At 65.9% G+C, this 15,124-nt stretch overlaps 1 protein-coding gene across 2 annotated transcripts in view; it reads left to right on the plus strand.

Moving 5' to 3' along the window:
• COL5A1 (collagen type V alpha 1 chain) overlaps positions 1–14,766 on the plus strand; it is a 142,649-nt gene extending 127,883 nt beyond the window's left edge. Inside the window, exons 59-66 of one of the 2 annotated variants that reach the window (XM_044264520.1) lie at positions 143–196; positions 872–907; positions 1,319–1,372; positions 1,940–2,195; positions 3,013–3,125; positions 5,248–5,316; positions 8,453–8,686; positions 12,497–14,766. In XM_044264520.1, coding sequence (XP_044120455.1) covers positions 143–196; positions 872–907; positions 1,319–1,372; positions 1,940–2,195; positions 3,013–3,125; positions 5,248–5,316; positions 8,453–8,686; positions 12,497–12,643 — 963 coding nt within the window. In that variant the 3' untranslated portion in view covers positions 12,644–14,766. Of the gene's footprint in view, positions 1–142; positions 197–871; positions 908–1,318; positions 1,373–1,939; positions 2,196–3,012; positions 3,126–5,117; positions 5,187–5,247; positions 5,317–8,452; positions 8,687–12,496 lie in introns of both variants that reach the window. The other variant, XM_044264519.1, reaches the window with a different exon arrangement.
• The last annotated feature ends 358 nt before the right edge of the window (positions 14,767–15,124 follow it).

Consider the following 15,124-nt stretch of genomic DNA (forward strand, 5'->3'; position numbering starts at 1 on the left):
TCCCCTCCACGGCAGCCGGCCCCTCGTCGGAGGGCGTCTGCTAGGGGACAGACCCGGAGCGTGGAGAGCCGCGGCTTCGAGGCAGGAGAGTGTGTCTGTGACCCTTGTGTGACGTGCGACTGTGTTTTCTGCTCCTTTTCAGGGCATCACTGGACCTTCTGGCCCGATCGGTCCCCCGGGCCCTCCCGGCTTGCCGGTGTGTATCTGGGAGGGGTGGGTGGTCCCGTGCCATTCTGGGGAGAGCAGGAAGCAGGCGAGCCTGGGCCATGGGCCTCTGCGTGGCAGGACGAGGATAGGATGGCCAGGAGCCCCGGGTTGGGCCCACCCCCGAGTGGACGTGGGGCCCACGGTGGACTTGCCCGTCCCCTCCGCGCCCGGGACCCGAGTGACAGAAGCAGGGAAGGGGGGTCTCTGGGCCCTGGTTTCAGGCAGGGGAGGCGGGCATTTCAAGAGACATGGCGTGGCACCACAGACACCCTGGGCAGGGCGAGGAAGTTGTCCCCATCGGCATGAGCGGGACTGCCTGGCCCAGACGAGAGGGGTCAGGGACCAGCCGGTGCAGGGCACCCCCCACACTGCTGGGGCCCCGGCAGGCCAGAGCCACCCTGCAGGGCTGTGAGCCCCCACTTGCCCCTCCGGGGCCCAGCCCTGGGTCCCCGAGGCCCCAGGCAGCCCTGCAGTCCGGCGCTCTCCCTGCTATTCCTCCGACTCTGGCTGCCTGAGCCGTGGTCTCCCGGCTGCGGGGTGGGGGGCGCGGGGGAGCAGGGTGATCGGGGGTGGGCTGGGGGTGAAGAGCCTGTCAGGCCTGAGCAGGACAGTGGGCCGGGGGGATGCCCGAGCATGAGCTTATGTTGTCCCCCACTCTCTACAGGGTCCTCCTGGGCCAAAAGGTGCTAAGGGATCCTCGGTAAGTGGTGTGTGCTCCAGCCGGGCCCCTTCTGCCCTGGGAGGGTATGTTCCCCTCGATGAGAACCACTCTGGGCCCTCTTCACCCTTGACTGGTGGCAGCGCTGTCCCCAGGGGCTTCTCCTCCAGCACCGACCATGGCGAGCGTGTCCCCCACCAGTGTCGCTACAGACTGCAGCCTACGGCTTCTTGCTCCCCACTTTAGCAGGAAAGTGCCCCCAAGTTCCCATCTCGGGGCGTCAGCCTCTTCCATCTGGAACTGGGCATGCGGTCCCTGCCATTCTTCTCCATGGCACGTTCGACTTGACCCCTCGTGGTCCCCGCGCCGGTCCCCGCGGCCATCCTGGAGCACTGAGGGGGTTTAAGTCACAGCAGGCCTCGGAGATGACAGTTGGTCTTTTCTTTTTCCCAGGGTCCCACTGGCCCGAAGGGTGAGGCAGGCCACCCAGGTCCCCCCGGCCCACCGGTGAGTAGCCTTTGAAGACGGGAAAGTTGGGAGGGGGCTCCCCCGATGCTGAGTCCGTGGCGGGAGCGTCTGTGTGTGCTGTTCACTTTCTAGAGCGTGGTGCAGGGGGTCTGGGCCCGGAGGGAGGGAGGCACTGGGTGTGTGCTCGCCGGTGACAGCGGGCAGCCCCCAACGAGGCCCCCAGGGCGTGGGTAGGGGCCGTGATGAGCCCGACTGTAGGACGTCCTCCAAGGGTCCCCCATGCTTGGCCCAGCACCTCTCGATTCCCGTCTCTGTCCTCGGCTGGGGCTCCCACACCGGCAGGTGTCCGTGTGGCCCCAGGCTGGGCTGTGGGGCCAGGGGAGGGTGGGTCGCTTTGAGCCCAGCTGAGGCTCGAACCCCAGGCCACGGCCGGGAGGAGGGCGGTGCGCGTACAGGGAGGCCTGGCGGCAGGGCTGGGCGTGCGGTGCTCGGGGGAAAGAGGGGGAGAAGCACGCGGGGGTGACGGGCGCCTGCAGCCGGGACGTGGGGCCCCGGCGGCCCTGGCGCTGCTCCCATCGGGACCCACCCGGTCCTATGCACACGCAGGGCCCCCCCGGCGAGGTCATCCAGCCGCTGCCGATCCAGGCCTCGAGGACCCGGCGGCACATCGACGCCAGCCAGCTGCTGGACGACGGGGCGGGCGAGAACTACGCGGACTACGCGGACGGCATGGAGGAGATCTTCGGCTCGCTCAACTCCCTGAAGCTGGAGATCGAGCAGATGAAGCGGCCGCTGGGCACGCAGCAGAACCCCGCCCGCACCTGCAAGGACCTGCAGCTGTGCCACCCCGACTTCCCGGACGGTAGGGGCCGCGGGGGGCGGGGGGCGGGCGGGGGTGGCCTGCGCCGGGGGGAAGGTCACCACCTCCATGTCCCAGTCTGTGCCGCGTGCTGCCTGGGCATCTCCCCCGGAAGCCGACGGAGGCGTCGCGGGACGTGACCGGGTCCTGGGAGGCCCGGGAAGGAGGGCAAGGCTTTGTGGGGGCACAGAGCCCCGTTCTGGTCCAGTCTTAGCCACTGTCCCACGCGTGACCCTGAGCCTCGTGTCACCCTTCCGTGGAAAGGGGCCAAAGCCCTGCCTCTCAGAGGAAGCGAGAGGGCACTGTGCGCTCCACGGGCACAGCTGGGTCCGTGTCAGACCCGGAACTGATGTCCGTGTCAGGGTGTGCTTGGGCCGGTGCTCTGGAAACCGGACTAGCCCCCAACCAAAGCCACTCCTGTCCTCACGGCCCTAAGCCACACGCAGCCCACCTCTGAAGTATAGCGTCCTTGGCCGGCTTTGCCCCCCGGGACGTGTGAGCAGCTCTCTGGCCGCAGGGCCGTCCACCCTCCCCGTCCTCGATCAGCCCGGAGGGGCATGGGTGTCCGATACCGACCCACCGAGGCGGCGGCTCAGCCTCCCCTGCTCACTGCTGCAGGGGAGCCGTGGTCCCCACTGTCCAGCTGGGCCCTCGGGGATGGGTCTGTCGTGGCTGTGGACGCAGCACGGAAAGCCACGTGCGTCCGACGAGCCCCGGGGGAGGCCTGTGCTGGCGGCCGACTGTGTTCTCTGCCGGGCCGACGGGCTGCGGCCGCCTCTGCGTCCGCGCTGGCCGCTCACGATCTCTGTCCATCGTCCAGGAGAGTACTGGGTGGACCCGAACCAGGGGTGCTCCAGGGACTCCTTCAAAGTCTACTGCAACTTCACAGCCGGAGGGGCCACGTGCGTCTTCCCCGACAAGAAGTCTGAGGGGGTGAGTGCCGGCCTCCCTGGTGCCTTCCCCTTTCAGCGGGGCCGGGTTCAAAGCCACGGTTTCTCCCCCAGAAGGAGACCTGAGCTATGGGGCGGGGTGGGCGCAGCCTGGCGCGGTCGCCGGGGAGGGGTCGGCCGGCCCCACGTGGAGATTTCAACCGCGGGGCGCTCCGCTCCTTCCTGACCCGGCCCCGCAGGTCTGCCCCCAGACCAGCCGGAATCCTTGCGGGCGCCTCGGAGGCAAGTCCGCAGTCCCCCGATGAGTCTTTGAGAAGCTGGCGTTTGCCTTGTTCTCAGGGTCCGCTGACGTCTGGGCACCCCTCCTGTCTCTCCCGAGGGCAGCACGTGTGTCCCAAGTCTGCTCTGTGTGGGCTGTTGGTCAGCGAGGTTCTGCTGCAGGGTCGGGGGAACAACGGCTAATGGTCCCTTCCGTGGGCAAGGTCGTGTGTGTGCAGATGGGAGTGAATGTGGGGGGGGACACGCGTGGGGCTGGTGTGTGTGTGCGGGGGGACATGGGCTGCTTTCCCCTTGGGCGGAGGACAGCTGAGGCAGACAAGGTCCCCAACTGCAGGATGACCATGACGTAGTGGCCTCTGCGTGGGGCCTGTGCAGACCCCCACGACGCCCCGAGGCTGCCGGCTGTCCAGACAGGTCGTGGCTCGGGTGCAGGAGGCGGGCCTCCTGTGGTCTGCAGGGGTGCCGTTCCTTCACCCCTACATCTCACTGTCCCTGTGGGGAGCTTCAGCACCGCTGGACAGAAGGCCCGGCCATGGGGCAGGGGCTCCGCTGTGACAGGCACAATGTGGGGACCACTGTGTTCTGTGCGTGCTCCCCGACCGGAAGCTGCTCGTCACCCAGACGCCCGCAGCACACAGCCTGATGCTCAGAGGCCTCGGGAGCCTCCCACTTGGCAGAGCCCCGGGAGGGGATTTGGGTGGAAAAGGCATCGTTTCTCATCTTTTCTTACAACCGCTGTCGCCAACACGAGGCCTTGCCACTGGAGGATTAGTGGGCGCCCCAGGAGCCCGAGCGGGTCGTGTCGGTGGGCGGACAGCAGGCCAGGGGCTGAGCGACCCCCACCGCTCCATGCTTTTCCTCGGGCTCAGCCCCCTGAGGGGAGGGAACCTCTGCCGGCCGCCCGCACCTGTGCCCGGTCCCCAGAGGAGACGTGTTACCTGAGCGCAGACGCGGGCGTGCCCAGAAGCGCACGCAGGAGGACGGCTGGGCCACTTTCCCTCCCTGCACGCCAGCAGCTCAGAGGGGAGCCCCAGGGGACTGAACAGGGAGCCAGGCTCCCGCCTCCCCAGTGCATGTCCAAGACCTGGCGGAGCAGAGGGCCTGTGGGCCCATCACTGTGCTCCCTGGCTTTGCGGCGAGGGGCTCCCTGTTTCTGCTGCTGGAGGCTGCGGCAGGCCCTCCTCCTGGGGGGGTCATGTGTGCCCTCACGGGCCCGAGCCTGCTGGGTGCTAGGCCCTTCCTCAGGAACTGCGCCGGCCTCGTGCCCAGCGACCCCCTAGTGGGAGCCCCCGCTTCTGGGCAGAGGCCACCTGTCCAGGTGACGATCAGCGTCCTGCTGGGACCTCGGGAGGCCCTGCCCACCACACAGCCACGCAGGACACGCGCATTAGATGAGACCCCACGAGGGGCCGGCTGCGGGTCCTTCCCTTGGCCGTTCCCTGCACGCTGGCCCCTCCTGTCCCCAGTGCCTTCGGCACCCGGGAACGCGTCCCCCGCCCACAGTTCCTGAGCCGCGGGCCCCGCATGAGAGGCCGGGTGTGCACAGGCGTGTGGGTCGCAGGCGGCCGGCCTCCCCCAGGCCTCAGTGTGGTCCGGCCCAGGTCGAGCACCCCGACCCCGTAGGAACCCCCTCTGCCGTGGGGGCGAGGTCGGGCGGGAGAAGGCGTGTTTGCAGGTGGGGGGAAGCTCCTCGTGGCGGCGGGAGAATAACACTGTCCTTCTGTTTCTCTCCCTCCCCCGCCCGCTCTGTGTTTAGGCCAGGATCACTTCTTGGCCCAAAGAAAACCCGGGTTCCTGGTTCAGTGAATTCAAGCGCGGTAAACTGGTAAGGCCGCCTCTGGCTTCCCGCAGTCGCCCTTCACACGCGTCCGTTCCGTGTCTTACAGAGTAAAATGGCCCGCTGGCCCAAAGAGCGGCCTTCCACCTGGTATAGTCAGTACAAGCGAGGGTCCCTGGTAAGTGGCCGCCGGGACGCTGCCCGCTTGCCGCTCGGCCTGGCTCCCGGCTCTGCATGGCACCCGTGGCTGCCGTGTGCCGCACCTGCTCTCGCCCCTCGGCCGGCCGCTCCGGCACGCGACGGCCAGACTCCGCCTTGGCGCCCACACCTGCCGTCCCCCGATAGAGCTCGTCCGGCCTGGGAGCCGGGGGATGGGAGCCGGGGGACAGGTTTCCAGTCCGGCCTAGGACAGGAGCTGGGTGCCCGGGGTGTGGCCAGGAGCAGGAACCAGACCCTGGGAGCCGGAGGGCGCTCTCCTGCTCGGTCCTAGTGGCCAGGTCAGATGACACAGGTTCCAGACCACGAAACCGAGCTGTTCCCAGGACAGGGGCCACGGAGGCCACTCCCCTGCAGCTGCGGGGTGGGGGGCCGTCCTGATGGCCGTCTGGCCATGGGCTTCTCGGTGCACCCACGTGCCTCAGTTGGCCGCCGCTGTAACTCCTGGGGAGCCGCTGTCAATAATCCGTCCCAGAATCGGAAAGACGCAGGCATCTCTTGAAGGAAGCGAAGGGGATGTCCTGTTGCTGGCCGGAGACGCCGGTCTGCGCTCCTTCATGCCAGGCCCGAGGCTGACCCGCTGGCTCGGGCACGTCGCTCTGACCATCCCAGGGGTTTGCTCTGGGCCCTGTGCCCTCTTTCTAGCAAGTGGAAGGGCCAAAGGTCGAGGTGGACGTGTCACAGGCACCGGACTCTGTTCCTTGCCTTCACGTCGTCAGATCTGGTTGTCCCCCTGTGAGGGCGACGTCTGTGCCCTGGGAGGGGTCCTTTGTCACCTAGAAGCTGTGCGGTGGGAGCTCCGTGACTTCCCACCTGGCCAGCCGCCATCCGTGCGGGCACCCTGGCCTCCTCGGCAGGGGATTCCACAGAGGCCAGGCCCCCAAGGACTCCCAGACGGCGGCTTCCTGCCAGCCTTGCCCGGTCCCGCCTCTCCCGAGGCCCCTCGCGCTCCAACCTCCAGGCCCCTCCTGGCTGCCAGCACTGCCCACGCTCCGTGTCCTTGATTCTAAGCCGCTCCGGCTTCTCACAGACCCTCTGGAGGTCCGCCCTCGCCTAGCCATGTCCGTGGAGACTTCCTCCCGTCTCTGTGCGGACGGCGGGCCTCTCGCCTGCTTCCTGCCCTGCTCTTCCTCCTCCCTCCGCCCCTGCCGCGCTCGCCTCGGAAAGAGCAGCCGCACACAGAAGGACGCCACAGACACCCCCTCGGCGCGGGCTGGGCCCAGCGAGCCGGGGGCTGGGGCCCGTGAGGGCGGGTCGGGCAAGTTGGGGTCCCGGACAGAGACAGCTGGGCGCCCCTCGGGGCCCCGCAACCCGCACCTCACACAGAACACCCGCTTTCCACCAGCAACCTGGGGAGCCCGCCTCCTGCCTCTGTCCCATGTCCGACTTGATACCGAGCTTGGGGGCAGAGGGACGCCCCAGGGGAAACCAGCTTCTCCTTTGGGTTTTCCTGCTGCCTTATTCTAGCTCTCTGGGCCCGTCCTGGTGGACGGGACGCAGATGCAGGTCCCGTCCTGAAGAAACCGGCCTCTGCTCTGGTCAGGGCCGCTCTGGCCGTAGCCCAGGAACACGCGTGCAGAGCGCGCAGAGCCGCTTTCCCCGGGAGGGCGGGGTCCATCCCTGAGGCCTCGGGTCCTTCTGTGTCCCTGCTGCTCTCTGGCCTGTCCCCGCGCATGTGTGCTTCTCCCAGTCAGTCGAGCGCCCTCCCAGGAGTCCCTGACGGCCCGGATTGCTGGTTGGTATTCGGTTTTCCTCCGCGGGGTCTGACCGTGAAGTGTGCAGTCCCTGCGGGCAGAGCTGGTACTGGGCTGGGCGGGAGCACGGTGCCCTCCCGGCCCTGGTGGGGAGGGACAGGGTCGCTGGCCGGGCCCCTGCCTCCACGCCGGCTAGTTCTGCAGACGTGTGTATGAGCGAGCGGGCAGAATGGGCCTCGATCCGCCCTCGTGGGTCCGGCGCGGCCTCCACGGACGCCCAGAAACAGCGGGGCGCCCTCTGCCTCCCACGGGGAGGCCGGCAGAGCGTGGAGGCGGGGAGGGGGCCGAGCCTCATCCGGGGGAGGGCAGGCACCCCTGTGTCCTGGCCGTGTCTGGCTGTTCTGGAAGCTGGAGTCTGCAAGGATGCAGATGGTGAGACTCATCTCTGGGGACACCCTGAGCCCTCCCTGGGCCCCCAGACCTCAGGACCTGTTTGTGGGGAGCCGGTGACGCCAGAGAAAGCCCTTGAGAATGGGACCGTCATTTCCTAATGTCCTGCTCTGGGCTTGCTGTCAGGGAGTCCTGTCCCCAGAGTGCCCCCCGCTGCCCCTGCTTGGCCTGGGCACCGCTGAGTCCCTGCACCCAGGCCAGGAAGACCTGCTCTGCTTTCCTCTGGGTTCTGTGCCCCGGAGAGGCAGGAGCGGCTTTTCCTGTGTGCCATCTTGGGGCTCCCCCGTCCTTGCAGGAGGGCGCCGGTTACCCTACCCTCCAGCTTGTGGCCAAATGGCTCAGGCCCCTCTTGCTGCCGGGACGTCCCAGCACCCCATGCGTGCCCCTAGCCGGCCCGAGTTACCCCCGAGGCCCCCCGCCCTCTCTGTCTGCACTGCCCATGGCTCCCTGGCCAGGCACTTACCAAATGTTTTTCATCTATTACCATGATCTCAAGAGATCCTTCCTTTGGCCGGCCTCTGGGCATGGCGACAGGAACTCAAGGGCGAGTTTCTGCCCCCAGGTTGCTCACGGTCTGGGGAGGGCTGCAGCCCAGGAGGGAAAACAGAGTGAGCCAGGCCGGGGTGGGGAAGGGCACGTGCCCCAGGCAGGCTTCCTCGAGAAGGTGCGTGACCTGGGCCCTGGACGAGTAGGGTCCAGCCAGGCCAGGAGGGCAGGTGGGTTGTGTTCGTCTCAAAAAGAAATGCGGTGCGTTCCGCTCCGTTTCGGGGAGCCCCCGAGAGAGCCAGTGTGTTCTGGCCTCGGGGACTGGGCATGTGGCGCATTCCCAGGGCGGTGCCCGCCGCATGGCTCACGTTCCAGAGGAGACAGCACGTGGACGGAGATCGTGAGGGCTGGGCTGCGAGGAGGGCCCCGTCCCCTCACTGCTGAGCACCGCCCCTCCTGTCCCCCCAGCTCTCCTACGTGGACGCCGAGGGCAACCCCGTGGGCGTGGTGCAGATGACCTTCCTGCGGCTGCTCAGCGCCTCGGCCAACCAGAACGTCACCTACAACTGCTACCAGTCGGTGGCCTGGCAGGATGCCGCCACGGGCAGCTACGACAAGGCCATGCGCTTCCTGGGCTCCAACGACGAGGAGATGTCCTATGACAACAGCCCCTACATTCGCGCCCTGGTGGACGGCTGTGCTGTGAGTGTCGCACACGGCGGCGGGGGCGGGGCCGCCGCGGGGCCTCTGCCTTCATCCCTCAGGCGAGCGTGCGGGCCTGGGAAAGCGGACCCGGGCAGGAAGGCCGGGGAGCCGGGCGCCGCCAGGTCACACGCTGTGCTGGGCGGTGTCTGCGGGTTCAGGGCTGGCACCGGCCCCCAAGCTCGCGTGGCCATGCTGGGCTGTGCCCTGACCCCGTGCGCCCCCCCAGGAAGGGCCATTCCGCTCGCCCGCCTGACTGGAGGTTTGCTCAGCCCTCACGGCCTGTCGGTGCCAGGGCTGCGTTCACACCTCAGGCCCCGGGCCCCGGGATGCTTGCCCTCCTGTGCACCCCACCTGTGGCCTCCCAGAGCGAGGCCAGGGTCTCCACCGAGGGCCAGCTCCTCGGCTCTGTGCCTCCGGGGGTGGGGACTCTGCCGCCAACCCGGGGGGTCGGAGCTGCGTCCTCATCTCCTGGGAGGTGTATAGGGCGCAACCATGAATCAGGGGGTCTGGTCCCCTGGAAACCCTCAGGCATGTCCCTCGTGTGGCCTTAGAGAGGCTGGAGGTGGCGGTTGCCGTGTGTGTGTCTGTGAGTCTTTCTGTCCCGCCTCAACGTCCGTCCTCCGGTTCTGGACTCAGAGGTTCTGTCCGTGGTGGCCAGGCCAGCTCCCGTAGGGACAGGGCTAGCGTGGGCTCCACTCTGTGTCCAGGGCCGGCCCCTCGCAGGGTCTCCCTCCAGCTGGCACACGGGCCCATCCCTGGAAGGTGCCACGCTCTCCCCGTGTGGCCCGGAGGCTCTCGCGGACACTCAGCACCGCTCCAGACCGTGTCCTTCCCGCGCGTTTCCGGGGGGGACCAGGTCCTCTGCGACGTCTGCTCGCGGGCCCGGAGTTCCCACCCTCAGTCTCCCGCCTCACCTTTTTTTTTTTTAAACTTTTTTTTTCTTTAAGATTTTATTTATTTATTTGACAGACAGAGATCACAAGTAGGCAGAGAGGCAGGCAGAGAGAGAGGAGGAAGCAGGCTCCCTGCTGAGCAGAGAGCCCGATGCGGGGCTCGATCCCAGGACCCTGAGATCATGACCTGAGCCACAGACAGAGGCTTAACCCACTGAGCCCCCCAGGCACCCCAGCCCCCCTCACTTTTTGAACAGAGCAGCTGGAGTGTCTCTCAGAGCCGGTCCCACTGTGTCCCAGGCCAGGCCGAGGCGTCTCCGAGCCCTGAGCGGCCGCCCTGGGCTTGCGGGAAGCCGGTGCTCCTGCCTGGGGTCAGTGCTCCCTGCTGCTCCCGACCCGCATGCATGAGAGGCGACGGTTTTCCCGCATGTCTGCTGAGGCTGTCCGGTGCTGTCCGGCCAGGCCGGAGTGTCATGGACGGCTCTGCGGGGCTTCTGGGTCCCACAGAACCGGGAGCGCACAAAGCTGCCCAGTAGCGGCCAAGGGCGGAGCCCAGGCTCACCACTTGCGTCCCGCCCTGGCCGGGGCCCTTGGACTGGGCAGCCCCCTCCAGCCCTGAGGAGCACTGTTCCTGCTCCCTACCCCAGCGCCGCCTCAGGGATGATGGGGGAAGGCTGCCCAGAGCGCAGGGTTCCCCGTGGCCCCCTGCCCCTCCTCCCTGCTCCCCTGCATCCTGGGGTTTGTGGGGGTCAGTCCTTGGGTCTGACTGTGGAATGAGCAGGACTCATCCCTGTTTGAAGCAGCCGCGTCGACCCCCAGCAAGGGGTCCAGACACACGGGGGAGGGGCCTCCGCCCCCGGCATCTGCTCGTGCTTCTGACACACGCCCCAAGCGGTGCTGAGAAGGTCGTGAGGCGGCAAGTAGAATTTTCCCCGTGTCTCTGCCTCTAGAGGAGAGGCAGGACCCCGGGGCCTCGAGCGCGGCTCGGAGCATCCTGGCTCCTGAGGCAGGAGGGAGACACTCGGGTGAGGCCAGTACCCGACTCCTGGTGAAGCAAGCAGGCGGGTTCTCCAGAAGAAGGGGGCCTTCCCTGCGAGGGGTGCTGGGAAATGCTTCTTGGGGGTCGGGAACCCCCAGCAGGGAAAGGGCCGGCTGCCTCTGGCTCCGTGCTCCAGCTCACACACACCCGGCGCCCCAAGGAGCTCCCCGGGGGGAGCCTGGCGCCCCCATCCCTTTTTCTCCTGATGCCCCCTCTCCTGCTCATCACAAAAGCAAATCCCGGAGCCCCCAGGGTTCCCAGCAATGCGCCCAGCTCAGAGCCCCCTCTGGTCTCTGCCGTGGGCCAGCCCAGGGTCCAGCTTCCGTCTTCCTTAACCCCAGAGCCAAAGGCCTTCGTTCTCTGGCCCTGTCTCCTGGTGGCCTGGGTGTGCTGGCAGAACGCTAGCCTCCATGCACCCAGCGCCTCTAGGGTCCCTGCAGGTTCTGGGGAAGAGCTGTAGGTTGGGTCTCCTCTTCAACTGCAGAAGCAAAATCTGAGTTCGGGAGAGGTCCAGTGAGCTGCCGAAGGCCCTTAGGACATGGCAGAATGCAGTCTCCCAATGCCTGCCCCCTTCCCACCATAGTCCATTTCAGGCATAGCTGGTCCTTGAATGCCTCCCTTGATCAGGAGCTCACTACCACATGGGGCACTCCTGGCCATGGCTCCAAAGTTTCAACGTCAGGAAGATTTTCTGGGTGTTGAGCTAAAACCCTCTTGCCCATCATGTCTGCCTCTCATTCCTGCTTCTGTGCCTTGAGTTGGACAGAGGAGACGCGACTCCAGACCAGGGTTCCTTGGCCTTTGGGGCCACATGCGTCTTCGGGGTGTGTGGAGTTGGGCTGGGGGCTTTGTCTGCATCGTAGGGTGTTGAGTAGCGTCTGTGGCCTCGACTCCCCAGAGCTCAGTCCCCCAGCTGGCTCTGACAACCCCAAATGCCTCCAGACACAGCTGCACGCCCTCGCCTGGGGGAGCTTCCATCCTTCCGAAAGGACAAAGATTGGAGGGCAGCCCCAAAGTCCCCACCTTGCTCAGAGCTGGAAGGACCCAGCTCCTTCTTCTCCACCGTGGGGTCCAAAGAAGCCAGTGCTGCTGGCCAGGAGCCGGAGCCCGAGCCCAGGCATGGCTGCGATCCAGGCCACGGCCCCGCCCCAGAAAGCCGCGGCTCACCTGCTCTCCTGAGGGTGCCGCTGGGCAGGGGAGGCCGCCCGGCTCTGTGGCGGTCGTGTCCGGGCTCCACCATGATCCTCTGAGCCTCCCTGGAGGCCGTGGCGAGGGTGAGCTAAGGGTGACTCTAGACACTCATGGAGGTAAAACAGACCGTCTGAGCAAGGGGCTCACCGCAGCACAGCTCTGCCGTCCCTGGCCCTCTGTGCCTGTTGACCCAGTACTCCCGTGGACCGGGGAGTGGGTCGGGTTCCCTCCTCTTCTCACACTTGCGAGTGTGGAGTCCTCCTCCTTCTGGGTGAGATCGCCAAGGGCCGGGCTGGCAATCCGCCCTCACTGTCTTAGAACTCCTCGTCTTGAGCAAGGAGCGGGGCTCGGGTGTGTTCCGGCGGAACTATGGTCTCTGCAGCTGGTCCCGGCAGGGTTACTGTGGGGTGTCCCAGCTGGCAGGGGCGGGCGTGGGTCTGGGACTGTGGGGAGGGCTGAATGGGATGTTGGGTGGGGAGGGGCGCTGCCTGTCCCGGTCAGGCACGTCTCCCTCCCTCCACCTGCCCGGACCGATGGAGCAAACCCGCTTCCTCAGCGGCTGGCCATGGGCGCATGTGCGTGGGAGCCCAGGAGAATGGGGCGGGGCAGGCTCAGCCCCGCGAGGTGGCACCACCCCCACTCCCTACCCCCCTTACTGACACGGGCCTCTCTTCTGCTTCCTAGACGAGGAAAGGGTATCAGAAGACTGTTCTGGAGATCGACACGCCCAAGGTAGAGCAGATACCCATCGTGGACATCATGTTCAATGACTTCGGTGAAGCGTCACAGAAATTTGGATTTGAAGTGGGGCCGGCTTGCTTCCTGGGCTAGGAGCCACGAGCCCGGCCCCCAAGAGCAACCTCGTGACCTCAGCGCGCCGTCTGCGGGCGTCCTGGACAGTGAAGGCCCCTCGTCCCTCCCCTGACCTCGTCTGTGCCCGGCTTCGCACCGAGCCAGACCCCAAGCCCACAGAGAGCAAAGGGAAAGAGCCGAGTCCCCAACCCGGAGCTGAATCACATGACCTAGACAGCCCGCAGCCAGCGGGCCCCCCCCCCGCGTCAGCCCCGTTCTGTCCCCGCCGCACCCCACAGGGACGACGAGGCCGCACTTGTGGCCGCCGCGCAGGCCGACCTGTCTGCACAGAGAGGCCGCCGGGCCGGGGCGTAGGGCTGCGGGATTTGGAGATCACTATTATTTTTTAAATTCAACTTGAAGATGTGTATTTCCCCTGACCTTCAAAAAATACTCAGAGGCCTCGCAAAGGTCACCCCGTTCCAGCCAGAGCCTCTGTTCTCCGCTACACGATCCATTCCTGGGCCAAATGTCATTCTGCACGTGCCTTTCCGATGGATTAAAGGTGCTTTCGTCTTTGTGAGTTTTAAGTAAATATTTGTATTGTATTGTCATACGTGTTCAGTGTCCCCGACTTTCAATCACGCATGTCAGCCCGGCTTCAGTCCCACTGGGAGGGTGGGGAGGGGGGTGGGCGTCCAGTTCCGGTGAGGAAGGGGCAGCTCCGTCCCCACCTTCCAGGAACGTGCAATAAGGCGGGGTCCGCCCGGGCGGCAGGAGGCCGCGCTGCTGTTGGAACAGTGGGTGCCCGGACCCCTTTTCAGATGATTTTTTGATGAGCTCTGGATTTTTTTTTTTTTTTAATGGAGAGGAAAAAAAACCAAAAGAACTTGATGCTTTGCCTTTCCTACATGCACTTAGATTAAATCGCGGGCATAAATTAATTTTAATTGCTTCCTTTCCCCATTTTTCTCCCCGCGGAGCCTGATGGGACAGTGTCCCCAGAGTGGGGAAACCACATTCTGTAGATGATAATTAAATGAAAATTGGTGCTCACTGTTACCCTTTTCCTTTGTGGTGCTATCTGTTTTGAGATCTCCTTGAAAGGGGACCCTGGGTCAGCTGGCCGTGCCTCCTCCTCCCGCCTCTCTTGGTCCCGGTCTCTGCCTGCACGGGGCATGGGTCCCTGCTGAGGACGGAAGGGTGGGCGCTCGCCACCGTCCTTCCCGCTGGCCCACGTGCTTCTGCGCCCGGAACCGCGGCGAGGCCCGTGGCTAGCATTACGTTGTGCTTCTGTGATTGGAGAAAACACACCGTGGTCGAAGATGCCGCCGGCGCTGTCCGCGGCGGCCGACGAGGAGGTCGTCTCCGGTTCGCCGAACGTTTGGTGCTAATTTCTGTTTGTGCTCAGAACTGAGCTGAAGCTGCGTGTGCAGACGGGGAGATGTGCAATGAACTCGGGGGTCTCCCTGGGGCGCCGGCGGGGCGGCTCCCCCACGTGAGCGATCGGGATTTCCACCCGCATCCTGGGGACCAGCGTCAGCCGACCGGCAGCTCGGGGCTGGGGGGGGCTGCTTCCCGAGCGAGGGCCAGGCGGCCACCTTCTGCGGACGGAGGGCCCGAGGGACCGGCCAGGAAGGGCTGGCCCTCACTGTGAAAAGCAACGCCCTTTCCTTCCGTGCTGTGGGGAGCGGGCAGGGTCCTCGGGCTCTGCTCGGCCCCCTTGGGAGCCGTCGTGCCCCGCGGTTCTGGTGCTGTCCTCTGCCTGCTGGGCCGCCCTTCCCCCTGGGGAGACCACAGCAGAGCCCCCGCACCGGGCGTCACGAACACCCGCTAGTATTTCCCGCATCCCCGCGGACGTGGAGTCTTGCTATCGCCAAAGAGAAGTCTGGCCCCGAGGTTCTCCCGAGCCCAGGAGGCTGACGTGTGCCAGTGACTCTCACATTTGCCTCTTCCAAAGCAAAGCCATATCTGAGGACGGCCACGCGGTGCCCCGTGGGCCTCGTCTAGGTCATGTGATTCCCCCCAAGTCCCCCCTTGCGCTGTCCTCATCCTTGTGGCCCCTTCAAAGTTGTTGTCATTCTTCAGAAGTCAGACGTGTCCCCTTCTCCCGAGGCCACCTTGCCCTGGTATATTGCAATAAAGGACTTCTTACGTTTGCAGACGCTCTCCGGTGTGGTTCTTGTTCCACCTCCTCTCCGACGGGAAGGGGGAAAACCGACCAACAGAAAACCCACAGCGAAGGGTCTGGGCCTTCGGGCCCTTAAAAACACATCAGGTGACACCTGCCCATTGCTTGAGAAGCCCACAGGCGTGTTCCGGATCCTGTCTGTGATGCCCAGGAAAGGGCCTTTCACAGCCGTTGAACCCTGTGTGACGCAGAGTCCTCGAAGGGGTCGCTCAGTGAGTGAGCTCACCGTTTCCACTGTGCACAGATGCGATGCGCGGTCTTCCCGGTGTGCCGGGGCCTTCCCCCTGCGTGGGACCGCTCGCTGTGTGGAGCTGGTGGCCGCAGAGGGA

The sequence above is a fragment of the Neovison vison genome, chromosome 9 (assembly GCF_020171115.1).
Source record: "Neovison vison isolate M4711 chromosome 9, ASM_NN_V1, whole genome shotgun sequence".
Lineage (NCBI taxonomy): Eukaryota > Metazoa > Chordata > Mammalia > Carnivora > Mustelidae > Neogale > Neogale vison.